This window comes from Bacillus rossius, chromosome 1 (genome assembly GCF_032445375.1).
Source record: "Bacillus rossius redtenbacheri isolate Brsri chromosome 1, Brsri_v3, whole genome shotgun sequence".
Taxonomy (NCBI): domain Eukaryota; kingdom Metazoa; phylum Arthropoda; class Insecta; order Phasmatodea; family Bacillidae; genus Bacillus; species Bacillus rossius.
The window spans coordinates 229,458,821-229,477,959 of NC_086330.1; the positions used below are offsets into that span (position 1 = coordinate 229,458,821).

The 19,139-nt window shown below is 35.0% G+C and overlaps 1 protein-coding gene across 2 annotated transcripts in view; it reads right to left on the minus strand.

Annotated features, from left to right (window-relative positions):
- Nucleotides 1–2,465: 2,465 nt before the first annotated feature.
- Nucleotides 2,466–19,139, minus strand: part of LOC134527343 (zinc finger protein OZF-like) — a 32,690-nt gene continuing 16,016 nt past the window's right edge. For both annotated transcript variants that reach the window (XM_063359943.1, XM_063359944.1), the window contains exon 5: nucleotides 2,466–15,890. In XM_063359943.1, coding sequence (XP_063216013.1) covers nucleotides 15,360–15,890 — 531 coding nt within the window. In that variant the 3' untranslated portion in view covers nucleotides 2,466–15,359. The remainder of the gene's footprint in view (nucleotides 15,891–19,139) is intronic.

Here is a 19,139-nt window from a genome sequence, read left to right on the forward strand (position 1 = left end):
AATTACATCTAAAACTGGATAAAGATTTTTTGTGGCTCACAGAAGTTAAGATTATTGAATTCATTTAATTAAGATTATTTTTAAAAACCTGCTAAAATTTAAGAAACTACTTTCTAAAAAGTTAAATAGCGCGTTATAAGATCATGCATACCTTTTCAGAAATATTTGAACGCCAACATTTCAAATGTATGTTTCACTGATAAAATATAATTTAAACACCCAACACGCCTACTGGAAATAATACACTAAAATTCATTATTTATGATTTGTTTTTTATGCTGTTAATAACTACAATACACACAAGCAAATTCCAATAGACATAACACTAAGAAATGTTGCATAATATTTGAAAAGTGTGTGCGACACTAACAGAAATTTAAATAAAAAAGTATAATTTTTAGTCAATAGGTATTTCACTTGTTCAAACAATGTGAACTATGCTTTCATGTCAAGCCACATTAGTTAGCAAAGTCATTTTTAACCACAGACCCTCCGGATCACAGATAGATGAAACAAATGAACAGCATTCATACCATTACATTTAGATCATTTATAAGGTGAAGTGAATGTAATACAAATCACAAGACGGTTACTTAAAACTATACACAGTTATCCAAACATTTTTGCATGAAAAACCTATAGTATTTCATGTTAACTTAAAAATTGTCAATATTCACCTAGTTGCATGCGGGAACAGCAAAAATACATGATATTGATTACTTTAGTTAACTTTTGCAAAATTGAAAAAAACCTAGCATAAGGAAAGTAACCAAATTCACTCTAGGATTTTGCGTTAGAATATACCTCGGTTAGCAATTAATTTATAGTTTGCTTCGCTTGGTAGAATACACCTCCAAGTATTAATGGTAGCAAATTTAAAATGAATTTTGAAGAGGGGATCAAAGTATCTGAACAAGTTGTTGACTTTCCTGATAATCCGTCAACATTTCGTAAGCAGTCTATCCAACTGCTGATCTTCAATGTAGCTGACACTCGGTATCAGGATGTTGAGCTTGGGACAAATTTCTAGCTTACCCAGAATACTTTTATTTTGTTTTAACCTATAAATATTGAACTTTATTTACAATGTCACGAGTTTGAAATTATTTATTTCATACTGCTCCGGCTTGCAGCTACAGCAACAAACGAGAAACTTGACCACAAAAGCGTTTAATTTATACAGGCCATTTAATCGGAAGTAGCGGACCATACAGCAAATATGCAAGAATAATTATAAGTAGAGGAAGTATTGAAAAATTAAAAGTTGAATGCAGAATAATGCATTTATTAAAATTATTTGGATGGTTATTTCCTGCATGTTCTGTTATATTGGCAATATTGATTTAATTTTGGATTTTGAATAAATAAATTTTAGTTAGTAACATTTCCAACTTTTTATTACTTAATCGAGTTGTAGGAAGAAGTCTCTGAAAGTATACATAATCTTTAGTGAACACTACGACTGTTTATACAGCTAATTTTAAAATGTTTAGTAATTATTGTAATAAATGACATTTGTCAATAATTACATATGTTAAAAATAAGTCTGTAACATTATTTTTATAAAAATACATAAAGAATTCTTGTGAAACCATGGCTGGATGATCAAATATTTTATTACAAAATTAAAAATATATAGAAAAAATTTTTTTTTTGTGTTTTTAATAGGTACAAATGCCATGCACGAAATGCTATGGAAACCCATTTGAGTTACGTTCATTTGTGCATGTATCAGCAGTGTTTTTCCTTTAGCATCATGCGCACGGCAGCCTGCGATGAATGCTGTGTGACGGTAGTGAGCAGTATAGTTACAAACTGGTTCCCCCAACAAGCACGTGGTGCTATGGATAGGCATACTGAAAATTTATTTCTGTCACGAGGGTATCGTTTTTGTTGCCGTTATCTTCCTCCCCATGCATGCACACACAACCTGCCCCCCCTCCGCCCTAGGATCCCCCCCCCTCAAGGGGAGCGACAGGCTCCAGGTTGGTTTCGCCGAGCCGCAGCACAAGACGGGTGGAAAACTACTAATATTTCAGATTAGTGGTGTCGATAAATACAGTGCTATCATGTTCCAAAAAATATAGTGTTCACTAACTTTTGATGCTATTAGGGAGGCCCTTGTCATCCGGGCTGCTAACAATGTCTTTAGACTTGCAAAAGATCAGATTGGTCCCTGAGAAAAGGTGCTTCGGTCCACTGCCGCAAAGTTTAACTAAGTAGAGTACACCAGCCTAACAAAGTGTAAATCACTCTTGTGTACACAATAAATATGAAAAACAAGATTTCCAAAAATAATTTAAAATTATAATAAAATTTTTAAAAAATAGTGCCAAAATACCTAATTTCGGGCACAAGGTTGATTAATTATAGTACATAAATCAATATGCATTAAATGATAATGCACAGAACATGTGAAACTCTCTAACTGTATGAGTAAATGTAACCAAGATTACTAATTTTTTATATTTTTTCTTAATTATGTTCTGCCACTTAAACAGGCAAATATTATAAACGGTCTGAAAAGGTTTATTTTATAAATTGCTATAAAATGTTTGAAATGCAAGGAAAATATTAACTTGCTATGGTTTTATCATAGTTATCAGCAAATATATGCATTCAAAGTAGGTAAATGCTTTTTAATGTCCTGCATTTCTTATCTTTATCAAACAGAATTTTTTAGTTTGGCTTTTTATTTACTTAGTGTTGAATCATCTGAGAGATTTATCACTAGCTCACCCTCATGAAATGTTATTTATTTCTATTTATAATTTTTACCTCAAGGCTCATTAAAAAAAACTTACATTTACCTACACCTAAACCTCTCGCACTGAAATTTGGTGTGCAAACCACTATGCTATAAATGATTACACACAACTGTGAATAATTCATCCACAGGATACAAATGTCATGGGGTGCTAGTTGCTCTACTGTTATAACTTCCGAAGATGTGGACAGCGTTTCAGTCTTGTCAGCCATACCAGTTGATGTTTTCTTGCTAGAAATATACTCAGCTTGTATAGTATAGACGAGTTCATTTTCATTTACCATATAAAGTCAAAGTAAGGAAAGGCAGGAATGACGTTACATGATTGATTAGAAAAAAAAATGAAAAAGAAGGCATTCTAACTTGGTACACACTATTGAACCAACAAATCAAGTTTTATAGTTCACTGTGTTAAATTATTTCACAATTGTTAAATATCTTGGCTGTTAAGCTATTATGGTGCCCATTTTCTTTTAATGAGCGTAGCTAAATACAATCTTGCCGTGCTGACTTCCGATAGTTCTGCAACATGTTGTTAACAAATTGTGGTGCAGAACTGGAATTTTTAATGAGTCACATGAATATTTACGAGGCTGGCAATACTGCCTCGCCTATCACGGCGATGCCCAGCCAGATAGTGTGATCCTATTTGTCTTCTCCTTGACGCTTCTTTGCATTCCAAGCTGGTTCCCGCGAGTCCCTCACAAGACTCGACAGTCCCGCGCGCCCAGCTGTATGCTAGAAATGTGTGCAGTGCCTTAATTATAGTTAGTTTACTCAACATTTTCCACCGTGAAAATGGGAGAAAAAGGCAACAACAATTAACTACACTATGTTTTTATAAAAACAGAATGGACATTCGTTTATAGCTCTTGTCCACAAAGCTGTTTAAAAATGGCCAAAAATGGTATTTTCAGTACATTTTTAAAGAGACTCAATGGATATTTTAAAAACTTTATAATATCAAAGCATTCACTAACATTTTAATTCTTTTAATGCTTCAACAGAAATGTCAAAAGTGTAAAATTGTCAGAAAAATCTTCCAAGTCTTAGAGGTCTGAATCAGAAAGTTGAACACCATGTAATTCACGCTCTGAAGTTTTTAATGCCGGTCAAAAGTATGGCAACATTGCTTTCCCTCTGTCATTAAAGGAAACTGGTAAAACCAGTAAAACCTCATGACTTCATGTGTATGAAAATCACACGATTTGTGTGCATGCCTCTCTCTCTATTCGTACACCATCCTCAAGTGTGAATCAATGAATGCTATCTAGATCCATTTGGGTCTACTATTCGTGTGTCTGCTGGTTGAAGCCACTTCAGGACTTGGTATCATCAGTGCTTTTCGAGCCTGCTTCAAAGTCAAGTTCCCTGCCTTCCAGCCCATCCAGGGCAACAACATGGTAAAGTATCTCACAAAACTATCCACCTTTCACGTTTAGATTGTATCATAATGAGATGTAACTCTGAAAAAATATTGCGTACATTGCTATTGATTGATATTGCCAGTCCTCCTCAAACACAACATTCAATATTAAATTACCCCATTCAAACTTTTCCCCAAACATACAAATGAACTAAAAATGTTGCCAGAGGTTGAGATCTGACCAGGGGTATCAATACGGGAGGGATGTCACCACTTAACAGTCTTAGCTTTTGTATCTACGTTAAACTATTTTTCTTTCATAAATTTTGTTGCTTGTTCTAGAATATTACTGAAATTGCACATTTAGGCTACCATATAAAAAAAATGGTCTGAAAACCATTAAGTGCTGTTGTAAATTTTTGCCAGATCAGTGGTGGACACTGGAGGAGTAGATGGAGGGATATATCCCCTCCCCACCTGCTAAATCTTGAAAAGTTTTTCAAAATATTAGTGGACAATGTGACAGAAGCCACGTTGCCTACAGCTACTACTGAAGACCCATAGTTTAGTTTCAATAGTAATGTAAGGGTTTTTTAATGCATATGGTTCAAAATTAATCTTTTTTCGTTTTTTCTGTATTTTTTTCCCAAAAATCCTCTGAAAACATATATCTTATATATAAAATTCTCGTGTCACAGTTTTCGTTGCCATACTCCTCCGAAACGGCTTGACCGATTTTGATGAAATTTTTTGTGCTTATCCGGTATCTATGAGAATCGGCCAACATCTATTTTTCATCCCCCTAAATGTTAGGGGTAGTCCACCCCTAAATTTTTTTTTTTTATTTCCAGTTTTTGGTAGGAAATCACCATGGCAATGGCTATTTCATTGTTAGTGCAGTCCTCATCACCGTTGAAATTTTGCAAGTACTTTAAATATCAAAAATTGCCATACTCCTCCTAAACCACTTAACCGATTTCGATGAAAATTGGCATTTATGTGTAATTTTTTCCAACTTGAGAGATAGGATAGTTTTTATTTCGATTAATGGTCTTAATCTGATAATTTTAGAGTTTTCTAATGTGATGTATGTATGAGTTGGCAGAAAATCACCACGGCAACGGCTGTAGCATTGTTGATGCTTCATTCGTCTCCATGGCAACGACTATTTCATTGTTAGTGTAGTCCTCATCACTCATTAAATACAGACCACCAATTTTTAGATATATACAGGTAAATAACTATACACTGGTAGAACAAAGTCGGTCGGGATTTGAAAGTGATATAAATTATTCAAATTAAGAAGACAATTACTAACTACATCTGATTTCTAAAAAGGTCCAGTGAACTCTTTACCAAGTCAACCGATTTCGATGAAAATTGGCATTTATGTGTAATTGATTCCAACTTGAGAGATAGGGTAGTTTTTATTTCGATTAATAGTCTTAATAATTTATAATTAATAATAAACTGATTATCAATGTTGATTGGTGTTTAAGCCCGGGAAACAGTGGGTACTTCGTTTCCATGACAACGTTGCGTGCTTGAGAGTCGGGAAACCATCGGTGCTATTCGTTTTTTCTTCGGTACATTACAAAGCATTGTATTAAGTTTTTGTCAAAATTAATTAATTTTCATTTTATTTCATTTATTATAACTGTAAATAGGAGATTTGGTCTCATTTTCCCCCCCATAAATACAACCGTGCGAAGCCGGGTCGGGCAGCTAGTAAAAATATATCTTTCCCTGAAATAAAATCATAGCTAACATAAATGGGTCTAACCACAAGCTTTTACTATGTGATCTAGATTCTATGTAGAAATCCATCTCAATTGAACAAGTATTTGGTTGATTTATTCTTAAACAAAAACTTTACAAATTATGTACAGTATGAATGTTGGTACATGCATACATCATAAATAAATCTTATTTTATGAACACAATGACTTACATTAACTAATTAAATTATCTATAAATTTTTCAAAAAAACTAGCTTTAAGACATATAAAAAGCTCTAGAAATATAAATTAAATTGTTTACTCTGAATATGACAATCACGGCAGTCCCAAAAAAAGGCAAAAATCAAGCTATCAACAATTTGGTGATAGGAAATCAATATCAATGTAAAATTGCACATACCTACAAATATTTGCACACACTGCTTCATTGAGAAAATATAAGTTGAAGTGATGGGCAGAGAGAGTAAATGAACATGTGTGGGTCTTCATTTAAGTTTACAGACAATGTGATGAATTACCTCCATATGAAATGAATTATAATGAATGTGTTACATTTTGCAACATAGTCAACACTCATAAGGAACAACATGACAACACAAGTGAAAAAAAAAAAAAAAAACAGCAGAAACCCAATCTAACACAGACACCAACAAGAAAAAGGTTTTTTCACAGATTATTGTGTGCTGATTATCTGACAATTTCATGGCAGTCAGGAGTAAGGGACATGTTAATATGAAGGTAATAGTTGTAGAATTTAGTGTGTGATTGTTACAATTTTGACATTGCATTTGGATTCTGAGAAACGATTTTTTTCATATTGTGTCTAGGAATAGTGGAAAATCTGATATCAGACTTACTAGCTTTGTTTCATTACACCTATTAATAAATAATGCCTTTATTAAATAAAAAGATATGTCCCTTTAGTTTTGTTGTATAGAGGTTTTACTGTACTTGTACAGTAAATACAGATTTGGACAACAGATTCTTAAAAAAAAATTACAAAAGATATGCTGATCTTGATCAAAAACTAGGACAAAAAATTAGGAAACAGGAAAAAAATAAACCAACAACAGCAACACAATGCAAACACAAAGAAAATAAAATTAAAATAAACAATGAAGACAAAACGGAAGGCCACACAAAACCTCATGCTGTTTCTTAGTCCTGGAGGGTTTTAGACACTTGGTCTCATTACTTTTGTTGACTCTACTAGGCAACAACAAGCATCCATTAAAATTCATTCAGCGGAGAAATTTGGCTGTCTGGACATGCCTAACTGTCTAGATTGATGTAAATTGTGAATCAAATAGATGGATACCAACCAATAGCATTAAAATATTAAAAGTAAAACACATTATAAACATGTATGTACTATTAAATACACAGTAATATAACCACTTTAAGTAAAAATATCAAAAGTTGAACAAAACCAAACTATATGTTGGTTATATAAAAATATATATTGCACTCTCTTTTGTAAATAATATGCAGGAAACGTTTCTTTAGTTTTAATGCCAGATTTTCTTATGAAAGTTGATATAATGATGTGTCATGAACAAAAGGGTTTAATACTGTGTGACCTCAGAGATTGTGGTATTCACTGAGCCACCTGGTACCTCCAACTTGTAACAAATTATATAGGTACAGTATTTACCTGAAAATAATGCTAATATGAATATAATGCGACCCCAAACTATTTGATTACAAGTTCAAAAAAAAACTGTAGGAATTGAAAATCACAATTGAAGTACATAACACTTGAAAATTATTTAAATTATTAAATTTATTCAATATTCTCTACTAGACCCTTTCTGATGCCACTTTCATCAGTAGAGTGATTTACAAGGTCTTTTTTGAAACACCATTTAGAAACAAAGTTGTGTTTTACGACTGTAGTTCCAAAGCAGCTGTTCAGAAAGCAAAGCATGTGGAGATACACAGTTTGGGAGAGTGGAAGTCATCCTGCATCTCTCATCTCTCACACCTGTGCTGAGGTTCAGGAAGCTCTGACTAAAGTGACACAAGTGATGCAGTTTACAGGCAGAGCGTGTAGTTTTTCAATTAAGTGGTAGTTCAGGAGGTGGTGAGTAACAGCGGTTTATATACCGTATTTACCCACGTATGGGTTACAGATTTTATGCCAATTTTTGTTTAATAAAATGTACTGCTATCTCTATGCAAATTTTCCATTTTGGGTAAAATAAAATTAACACTGCATTGTTTTGGTTGACTATGTGATTAAATAACTAGACTGTGTTGCTGGTTTTTAGTAAATTTTTAATAAAATAGCTCAGCAGTACGCGTAAGGCAACATGAACTGCGCTGTTAAGTTACGTCTGCCGCCTGTCGGACGGCTACCCAGCGGTGCTGGTAAGGAACTTCCGTCTGCCACTTTCTGCAAGAGGGAGTATCTAAAAATAAACCATCCAGTGAAAAAGAGGGGAGGGGGTGCACGTGCGTGGCCATGCGCAGTATTTATTGTTCTCCCTCCCTCTCTCTTCGTTGCAAATGTCCGTGAACTGGCCCCTTAATCCATCATCAAGTTTCTATCTCGACAGGTTTTTGTGACGCAACTGTGTTCAAACATTGTTTGCGTGAGATTTCCTATCCTTTCTACTGAACATTTCATTCATGACAAAACTGCAGTAAAGGGCATGCCTGTGTAACTGACAAAAATATTGACAAGGAAATAGCCTGTAGTCTTTTCTCTCTTAAAGGGTAAAAAAAAATAGCCTGGGAGGGGGGGGGGGGGAGAGGAAACACTTTTCCTTTGTATTTATTGTTGGATAGTGCTAAGGCATTGGGGAAGGAAAAGGAGGAAGGGCCATAAAGGATGATAAGGGGAAAGATGAAGGACATGTGTATGGTGTTTCTTACTGTGCAATAAGCTGAGACACCCGTAGAGACTTCACTTGTATTCTACTGGAGAGAGAGAGATATATGACACGACCCATATTCAAGGGAACCTTTACAGTAAAAATGTTAGATTTTTTGGCCCAAAAAATCTGTAAGTTAATACAGTAACTATAAGGAACCAAACATTAAGCAGTACCTAGATAGTTTCTTAAATGTTAAAAATTTTTTGTCAATGCTAAATATTGCTAAATTTAAAAAAAAAATACCCAAAAAAAAAACATTACAATTTTTTTTAGTGGTACAGTGAACTTTTTTAAAGTGAAACAATAGTTTTTTGTAAATTTAATGTTAAGTTCTACAAAAACCAAAATTGTAAAAAGCTTTAAGACTTTTTACTTGCAGATAAGGCAAGGGTTGCATTTTTTATGGTATTCATATAACTAAGGAAAATTCATGCTGGAATCATAGTTATTTATTTTGTCAATATAATTTGATATGTAATTTTTATATGAAACCACAATAGTTATGCAAAAATTAGAGCTAGCGTGGTCCATTTTGCAGATCACGCAGATGCAAACCATGCAGATTTTTTGAGTGGATTAGAGCTTTCGGTAATACTATAAAACTGTCGGCTGCCTTAAGTTTGTCTACCTACAAACCCAGTACAAATCAAAAAAGAAAATTATAAAAAAATTTTTAATAACTATTAAATATTAATTTTTGTTATAAAAGAAAATGTTTGGTGTGTCCAAGCTGTTGACTCAACTATGAAATTTCCATCTATTACATCGTTATGATTCTCTCCATAAACCACACAAAACAAGCAATGTTTAAATCCTTGAAACTTTATTGTAAAATTTACCACGTAGACTTCTCACACTTATTAATATCATTAATATTAGTTTAGCTAAAAATAATTCAATATATACAGGAACAGCATGTTCTAAAACATATTGGCAGTAAAAAGTAGTAACTCACGCACACATTACCATAATTGAACATATTAAAATAAATTATAAAAAATGTGGCATAAAAGATTGATTGCAGTAGGTATTTTAACTATTAGAATTACAGTATTGCATGAAACTATAATTTGCAATCCACATACATATGAATGAAATAATAGCAATAAATTAACTCAGCATAGATTGTGCCCTAATTGTCTTTCATATAATTTATTCTCTTATATATGTGTAGCGCAGACTGCGGTGAGAATGCTGGTAGTTATGAAAAACAGGACATTTTCATAGAGGATGATAGACCTAGGTTGTCGGAATCATTATTTTTTTTTCTACAATAAGTCTGGCGAACACTACCTGGGAGCCATAATTGCAGTTGGTGTGGGAGGCATGTTAACAGTGCGTTTGGCATGTTTCATTCAAAACTGCACAACTGGTTGCAGTTTGGCATAATCGAGAAAGAGGAAAAAAAAGCTTAATTACTTATTGCATTGTTAAACTGCATCCTTGAATGACATGATACAAGGTTCTCCCTTCTGCAGCTGAGTTATAATCCAGTCAATTTGTTCTCAAAAGGGTCCCTAGCAGGAAAGTTTTGGGGTAGTTTTGATTTCTTCCATGCTTATGTTTTTTGGGGTGCTGAATCCGAATTTGAGGTTTGCTAACAACATATTGTGATGCAACATTAAAAAAATTAAAAAAAAAAAGGTAAAAATTCTCAATTGTTGGCAGTTTTTTGCTAATGCCTCGAAAACTATCAACTTTTTGTAGATAACATTTCTATTCAAAATGAAAGTATCTAAAATTTCCTAAAATTTTTCTTTTTTATGTTTTTTTCTCCGACCAACCGTGTGGGCTCAAGCTCTAGTTGAACATTGTTGTATATTGGCTCTCTCCGAGAAAACCCCACTTTTTCCACTCCAAAACTCTAAATTATTATTAACGGCTGTCATTAAGTGAATCCCTCCTATTTTAAAGTTAAATACAATGAAGCCGGGTTTAAATTGTTATGCCATCTCCAGTACTAAAAAGCACTTTTATAATAATATTGTATTTAAATTCTGTGCAAATGTAATTCCATCTTGTACATCTTTTTTTTATTTTTATTTATTCTCTCCCAACCCCCACAAAAGATTTTATAACTGCCCCGTCTAGTAAGTGCTCTTATTTTATAACGTTATTTTATTATAATTTATTATATTATTTCTCTCTCGTTGCTTATTTCTTTTACACTTTACATTCGGATCCATTACTCGTCTTTACTGTGAATATACTTCACACAGTTAGTAATGCAGGAAGGGAGATGGAATGTCTCCACTGCAATACACTCCTTTCCATGCTAGTGGCCATAATCTGTATGCCAAATGCAGCCATATTTACCTCCAGGACATGCATGCCTTGAAAACTGCAATGCCATCTGCAGAATACGAGTGTTTCACCACCCAAGGATGTTTCACCATTCGTAGGAGTGAGAAATTGTGGTGTGGCACCTGGAGTGATATGGTGATTGAACAAACTCTAATGAAGTCAATGAAGACAAGTGGTGGTCTCACTCATGGCCGTGAAGTAACTGACGGTGTTGTGACAAGGTGGACACAAGGGATGACAGTACTGCATAATGTGTGCCAAGAGATTGAGCACTTTACGGGAGTGGAACTCACAACGTCAGAACAACATGTTGACAGCAGAGATACTATGCAAAAGCGAGACAATATTGATGCACACAAGTTGCTGAATTGGTTCCACGAGCATCCTCCTTTCCCAGAGACCACTGACCTAATATCACTAAGTACAGGTGTTGTCGCAGATGAGAGAATCAACTGCCACTTATCCAAGGAGGTGGGCATGAATGGTATACAGCGCATTGTTGGTGGTGATTTTCAATCTGTAAAATTCAAACGAAGTGGCTGTAGTCATCAATCCAATCACATTTTTTCAACGAATGACCATCTTGATACATTCAGATGAAGATCTGCGAGAATTTTTGCATTACGAACTTAGCCCCTACCCTCTCTCTCTTTTCGATGAGCATGGGATGAGAAAAGGAACAAAATCGAGTTTGTATAGGGCTTTTGCACCGATTGAACAGGCAGATTTGAATAATACAAAATATGTCATCGATGGAGGGTTTTTGTTACAACGGGTCAAATGGCACCATGGCCAGACATATGCAGAAATTTGCAGCAGTTATGTATCATATGTCAAGTCAAACTACAACTCAAATACCATTGTCATTTTCGATGGCTACCCTAACGAATCGTGTGAAAGCATTAACCACATAGAACGATTAAGAAGAGCACAAAGAAAACAATCTGCTGCAATATCATTTACAGAATCGATGGTGCCCACTGTCTCACAGGAGTGTTTCCTTGCAAATTGCGAAAACAGAAACCGGTTGATTTCAATGTTGATGGAAACATTTCATGATGCAAAAATGTATTCACAGCAAGCTGTAGAGGATGCTGACATCCTAATTATCAAAACAGCTCTTAAGTTGACCCCGTCAAATGAATATATAACAGTGGTGGGGGAAGATATAGACCTTTTGGTGATTTTTATTGGCCTGTGTAGCCCAGACATAAAACATGTCTTCTTTTTGAAACCAGGAAAAGGAAAGGCGTTGAAAGCGCTCTACAATCCTCATCTTGCCACTCACAAAATCCTATCAGACCATATATTGTTCCTGAAAACATCTTTGGATAATGAATGTAGTCAGAAGAATTTATATCTTTATCTGTTATGACTGCCAAACTTTCAAGTGTCTTAGCACAGAGCAACTTAAATGGCCACATATTTATGACGAAAAATTAAACATGGCAAATACTGCAACATCTTGACATCATGCAATCAAATGAACATGCTCGTATAAACTATAAAACATATTCATTCCTAAGAGGTTTTAAACTAATAAACTTAGATAAACCAGTACAAGCATCACATACAGTACGTAGTAGGCAAGACAATGCATTACCTAGTAAACGTGTAATCACGAAACACTAAAACATGCCTGCACACATACTAAGAAATGATACACATGATACCAAAATATAATTACAATCCATGCTAATTATACAAAAGTGCATATCTCTGCTAGATACAAAGATTAGTAATTGTGACTTACAAAACTACCAAATTTACTAATGTCATCTAAATTTCATGAAATTACTATATAATATTTTTAATCAAATATATACTATCTTGTTCCTGTAAATTAATTTGTAGACATGTTTCACACAGAGTATCTATAATTTACTATCCCACTTACTTTGTACTAGTGATGGCCCGGTACTGAAAACACATATTCCGATACAGCTTCCGAAAATTAATATTTTACTGATCCAATACATTAAAACCAATAATTTTAATGGTTTTAAAATATATTCAGATACTAGGTGCAATGAATAGAGAGGAGAAAAATAGCTGTGTGTCTAGTTGGAACAGCTGTTTGTTTACAGAATAAGCAGCTGGCTGTAATTTATTTCTAGCTGTTCCAGTTGCTGAGCCGCAAAAATGTACAACTTATTCTGTGGTGCAAACAATAAATAAAATATAAATCAAATTATATCATGCAAGTAGCCTATAATATTCATAATTTAAGTGTTTTATATTTTTTAATTTAAGAGTAGGAAAATAGCAGATAGTAAAATCTTGCCTTTTTATGTTCTTTTTCTCTTCAATATATGCATGATTGTGTAAAGGCGCCAATGTTGTTTTTTTTTTCTCTTGACAGGAGACAATCTATTTTCTGTTAGTCATTAGAAAAAATATAATTGTCCGATCTGTTGTATTAACATCGCGGGCACTGTTACTATGCTGCGAGTATCTAGCCGAATGTCATAACATCTCAGGATATTGGAGTTCTTATTCCTATGTTGTAAATAAATGTTTTCCACCAGATATATCGAATTTCCTTTTCTTAGTCACATTTTGAATACTGTTTGGGATTGAGTCTGCATGCCGTATTTCTTCTATCTCAAATTTTGAGTAAACAAAAGATAAACTGAAATTAATTTGCTAAAAATGATGATAAAAATATATTTCATAAAACCTTTTATTTACCAACCATCTGGATTCAGGACCCTAAAATACTATCAACTTTTAAACCCACGGTGTGCTGTTTTAAAGACATGTATTTATCCGTATATGTGTGCTGACAGTTTTGATATATTTTTAATGACTGTACATGGGTATCGTCCTATAAAAAGCAAACTTGTTTGCAGATAGCATGGGTATTAGTTATTTTCCTCGGCCAACCGCTTATGTTTGTAATGCCAAAATAAGAGAGATTCTAAGAAGGAGGTGAGGAGGGGGTATGGAACTGCAACAAAAATAATAAAGAAGGGCAGAAGTAGAGATAAACAGCACCGCGATACCAGTGCTGTGTTGCTTATACACCAATAACCTGAGACGCAGTAGACAAACACTACATTTGTAATCTTCCAAGCGGCTTCAAAATTATGTAACCGATTATCAGTTTTGTTTCACCAATAACCGGCATAGGAAAAGTACTGATAATCCCGATAACTGTAAATATGTAGTGTACGGATTATCGTCAAAAAAAATTTTAAAAATCTGAAATAACTTTTATTATATGCTCTTTTACGTCCTCTTTTCATTACAGCCTGCAGAGATAAGAAATTCTAATTACTTTTGGAGATATTGTCGTTCTTATTTTGCAATACAAGACCTATGTAATCATTCGACCGCTGCAATTTAATATTTTGCCGTGTGTGCGTGAATGCCTAAATAACAGATATTTTCCATTAGGTAAGGTTAGTTACATTATAAATACTTCAAAATAAATGGAAATTAAAAATAAAATCAATTAATTTTACTTGTTGTATAGTTTTAAGTATTTATAATGTAACTGACCTGACCTAACAAAACGGGAAAAAGGTAGATTAGGTCAGGTCAGCTACATTATAAATACTTTGAAACTGAACAGACATTAAAAATAATAAAATTAATTTTAATGGTTGTTTAGTTTTAAAGTATTTATAATGTAGCTGACCTAACCTAACAAACCGGAACAAAGGATTAACAGTAGGAACGAACGTAATTTTTTTTACGTGCAACAATATCCAATAAGTGACCGTTGTAATTACACATCGTTTTGAACAATAAATGTTAAATCATCACCTATTGGTTCATTTGAATATTGGCCTATCACGAACTATCGCGTGACAACATTATCCAATAAAAAACAATTGATACTTGTAAACACAAAACAATGGTTAATGTCGTGTGAATGTACAGGTATAGTGATTAAAATTTAAAAATTCGATATCTCCTAAATTAATTGGAATTTCTTATCTCCGCAGGCTGTAATGAAAAGAGGACGTAAAAGAGCATATAATGAAAGTTACTTCAGATTTTTTAAAAAATTTTTGACGATAATCCGTACACTACATATTTACCTCGATAACCATAACTATTATCGTACATCAGGCCATCACTACGTTTGAACATCAGATTCAACTTGTATGAGAAGTAACTGTTTCTATGAAAGCAGTAACAAACTAAGCTTTATACAACTCGCCACTGTCCTCAGTGCAGTAACTCCCACTCGACCTCGGCACGGCAGCTCACCACAAAGTGGTGATGACCGTGCCATGCGTGCTCGCAGCCACGTCCAATGTGGGCGGCTCGCTCGAGGCGAGTGGGAAACTGTCTCATCGGGTGTGCGTTTTGCGATGCCGCACCAGCGGGGAGTGCTGGGAGAACGCCTTGCCACACACCTCGCAAGCAAACGGCTTCTCTCCGGTGTGCAGCCGTCTGTGACAGCGCAGGTTGGACGAGTTGGCAAACTTCTTGCCGCACAACTCGCAGCCGTATGGTTTCTCCAGGGTGTGCACTCGCCGGTGGCTGTTGAGGTAGGTGGACTGGGCGAATGCCTTCCCACACAGCTCGCACGCATACGGCTTCTCGCCCGTGTGAGTTAGTCGGTGCTTCTTGAGTGAGTCGGAGTGCGTGAAGCGCTTGCAGCACTCGTTGCAGCCATACGGTTTCTCACCCAAGTGCATGCGTATGTGGTGGTTCAGGTTGGCCGCTTGCGCGAACCGCTTGCCGCACTGTTCGCAGATGAATGGTTTCTCCCCGGTGTGCTTGCGCTTGTGCATCATGAGATTCGCAGACTGAGAGAACGCCTTGCCACACAGCTCACAGCTGAATGGTTTTTCACCTGTATGCACACGTTCGTGAACCTATAAACAAAGTGAACACTATAATACCCTGCACAGTCAGTAACACTACACATGGATGGCACACCTATGAATCAACTATTTTTTTCTTTGCCATCCTTCAAGTTTACTATCACTGATTCCATTTTACTGTAAATGTTATCTGCACAATTCCTAGTAGAATAATAAGTACATAGTCTCTTTTTCCTCCTATCTATCAAAATGTTTACTTTATTAGCATAATTCTCCAACAAAGACGAAATAACTTAATAGTCAAAACCATAAAAAATTTTAACAGAATAATTCCTATTAGATAAATGAAATGTATCAATAACAGCAATACTAGTGTGATGTTATAAACCATAAGGGAATCCGAAATACATTTGTAAGAAAGTTAATCTTGCCACAATAATAGAAGTCACTTTAATTTTAATCACTGCATTAACACCAAATTCTTAAAAAAAAAAATGCATTTAACTGTTTTAAAATATATGTAAGTACATAATATTGTCATAATACATTAAAAGACCAAGGTGGTTTACTAAATAATGGGAATATTTACCATAGCTCCTGGCAAATAAAACTTGCTCAACCTTGGAAAGTAAATTTGCACCATCCCTTGCTTATCTACATGCACTACAGAAATATTTTGTTGGCATTTTTAATGGAAATGAAATCTGTGAAGAGGTAGTTTAGTCTATGTGTGTACTAATATAGTGTCTGTGTGTGTGTGCATGTGTGTGTATGAGTATGTGCGTATGTGCCCATCTACTAGAGTAATTCTAAAATATGCCCATGGTCAGAGCAAACACAAGTTGATAAAAAGTTTTTTTTTCTTAGTACATCCTACCCTACTCATGTTATTTTACCACTATCTGTTTTGTCATGGTTATCTAGCATTCAACATACAGTGTTACGAGCATGTAGACACAAGACCGCGATGCGCGCCATGTTAAGAGTGGGCTGGCGGCCACGCACAGCAACTGACATCATGCGCCGTCCATTGATGTAAAGCATGCCATGCGTGCCTGGCCAGATTACAAGGGTCCTCGCTACACACCCCCTCCGCTCCCCGCGCAACGTCCCGCTTCTGTTCATTGTCACCTTTAGTGGTATGGGAATTCTGGGCTTACAAAGGCCACCGGGAAGAGTGACATGAATAAGCATCGATGTTCTGGGTGTTTCGGGCGTCGGATCGACCCAGGATGATGCGAAACGTCACAGCCGCTCTCGTCCCTTTGAGGACACCACGGGTATATAAGCGACAACGCCGGAGTCAACGGGAGTTTAGAGGGTTTGGAGGGTTCTGAGAGGTACTTAAATGACATACATAAAATTAATTGTTGTTATATATTCCAGAGAATAAGGAAATTTTTTTTAATCTTGAGATATCGCCTATTATTTTACGAAAAAAGGAATAATTTCATTTATATTCACATCTAATTTAAAGTCAATGCCTTTCAATTTCAATACAGTTTTCATGATTTAATACAATATAAATCTTAAAAATATTTTATTGCCTAGTACAGTATAATGTTGTGATTTCACAGGAACTTGATCATTAGCATTAATAAAACTAACCAGAGTATAATATTTCTAAAAATACCATCAAAATTTAGACGCATGGATGAATTATACATTTACCATATTTACCTGCTGAAGGGTCGCCACTGTTTATAAGCCGTATCTATAATTTTGGTCCAAAAAATCTATCATTTTCACAGTAAGGGTCGCCCTCAAATAGGGATTGAACCATAAATATGTCTCTTGTAGAATACAAGTGAAGTCTTTATGGTCCGTGCTTCAGCTTTTTACTGCTTAAGAAACAAGGCACCGTTCTTCTCTTCGTCTCTCCCCTTTTTATCCTGTATGACCCAAGAAATAATTTTTTTTATACTTGTGTTTCCCTTCCTCGTATACTGTAATTTTTTTTACCAGTCTCATTCCCAAAGATGGAGAAGATGGCATGCTGCTCAATTTTTTGTCAGTTTCTCCTATAAAAAAAGAATGCCCTTTTCACCAGTTTTGTCATGGAATGTTGCAACAGAAAGTGTGGGAAATCTCACGCCAAAAACAATGTTTGAATACAGTTGAGTCACAAAAACCTGTCGAGACAGACGTGATGATTGTGCTTGGTGCCAGTTTATGAACATTTACGACAGAAGGAGGAAGAACCATAAACACTGCTGCGTGCATACACACACACACATGCACACCTTCCCTCTTTCTCAGTCACTGGATGGTTAATTTTTAGATTTTCCCCTGTTGCCAAGCATCAGCCGGCAGCAGACAGCCAAGTCACTTGCCGGTGACAGCTGGGGTAATTGCCCGACAGGCAGCAGACACAGCTTAACGGCGCAGTTCATTATGCTTTACACACACTACTGAGCTATTTTTATTAAACAAATTATACTTATTTGTATATTTTTATCTAAAACCAACAAAGACTGGTTATTTTCACACAAATTCACCCATACAGTGCCACATTAATTTTTTTTTTATCATAATGAAAAGAAAAAAAATTGCATACAGTTCATGTTATCAAACAAAAATTCAGCATAAAATGTGCAATCCATATGCGGATAAATACGATACTCAAGTTTCGAATTCCATTCATTAAATGCTGCAGTACCTTTTCTGTTCTTAGATTGTGCCAAAAATTAAAAGACTATATTTGTTTACATATTTCTCTGTGAATGAAAAATGCCAAAATTAAACATTTGAATGAACCACCGCTAAGAAAGGCCCTATAACAGGTGTCTTATTCAAGAACATTCAGGACCACGGACATGCTGTGTTAGTGATTTTGCTAGATTACTCAACGTCAATATAGTTTTAACGGGAACACCAAACGTACAAATGTGAGATAAAAGTAACCCGCTGAGGAAACGGGAAACGCTATTGAAATGAACCCAACAATAAGAATAAACTCTGAGAGAACTACGAACGCCATCAGCGCAGTAATGCAACCTAGTAACCAAGGTCAACCGCAGTAATCCACTCAGAAAAAACATAATGCAAGCAACTCTATTGGTGTCAGGTTACAAAATTAACTAATAATAGCTGAATTTAAGACCTTCAGTATGTACACATTTTTTGAGCGAGGTAATTAATAAGTAAACACATCTGCTACTGAGCTGAGGGGTCAGAGGCCAGATCACAAAGATTATTCGACAAACATTATTGTATTATACTGAAGCAAAATATCAATTTATTTTTTCAACATTAAAACAGTAAAAAGAAAATAAAATGTGGGAAAGTCTCTAAACGCTA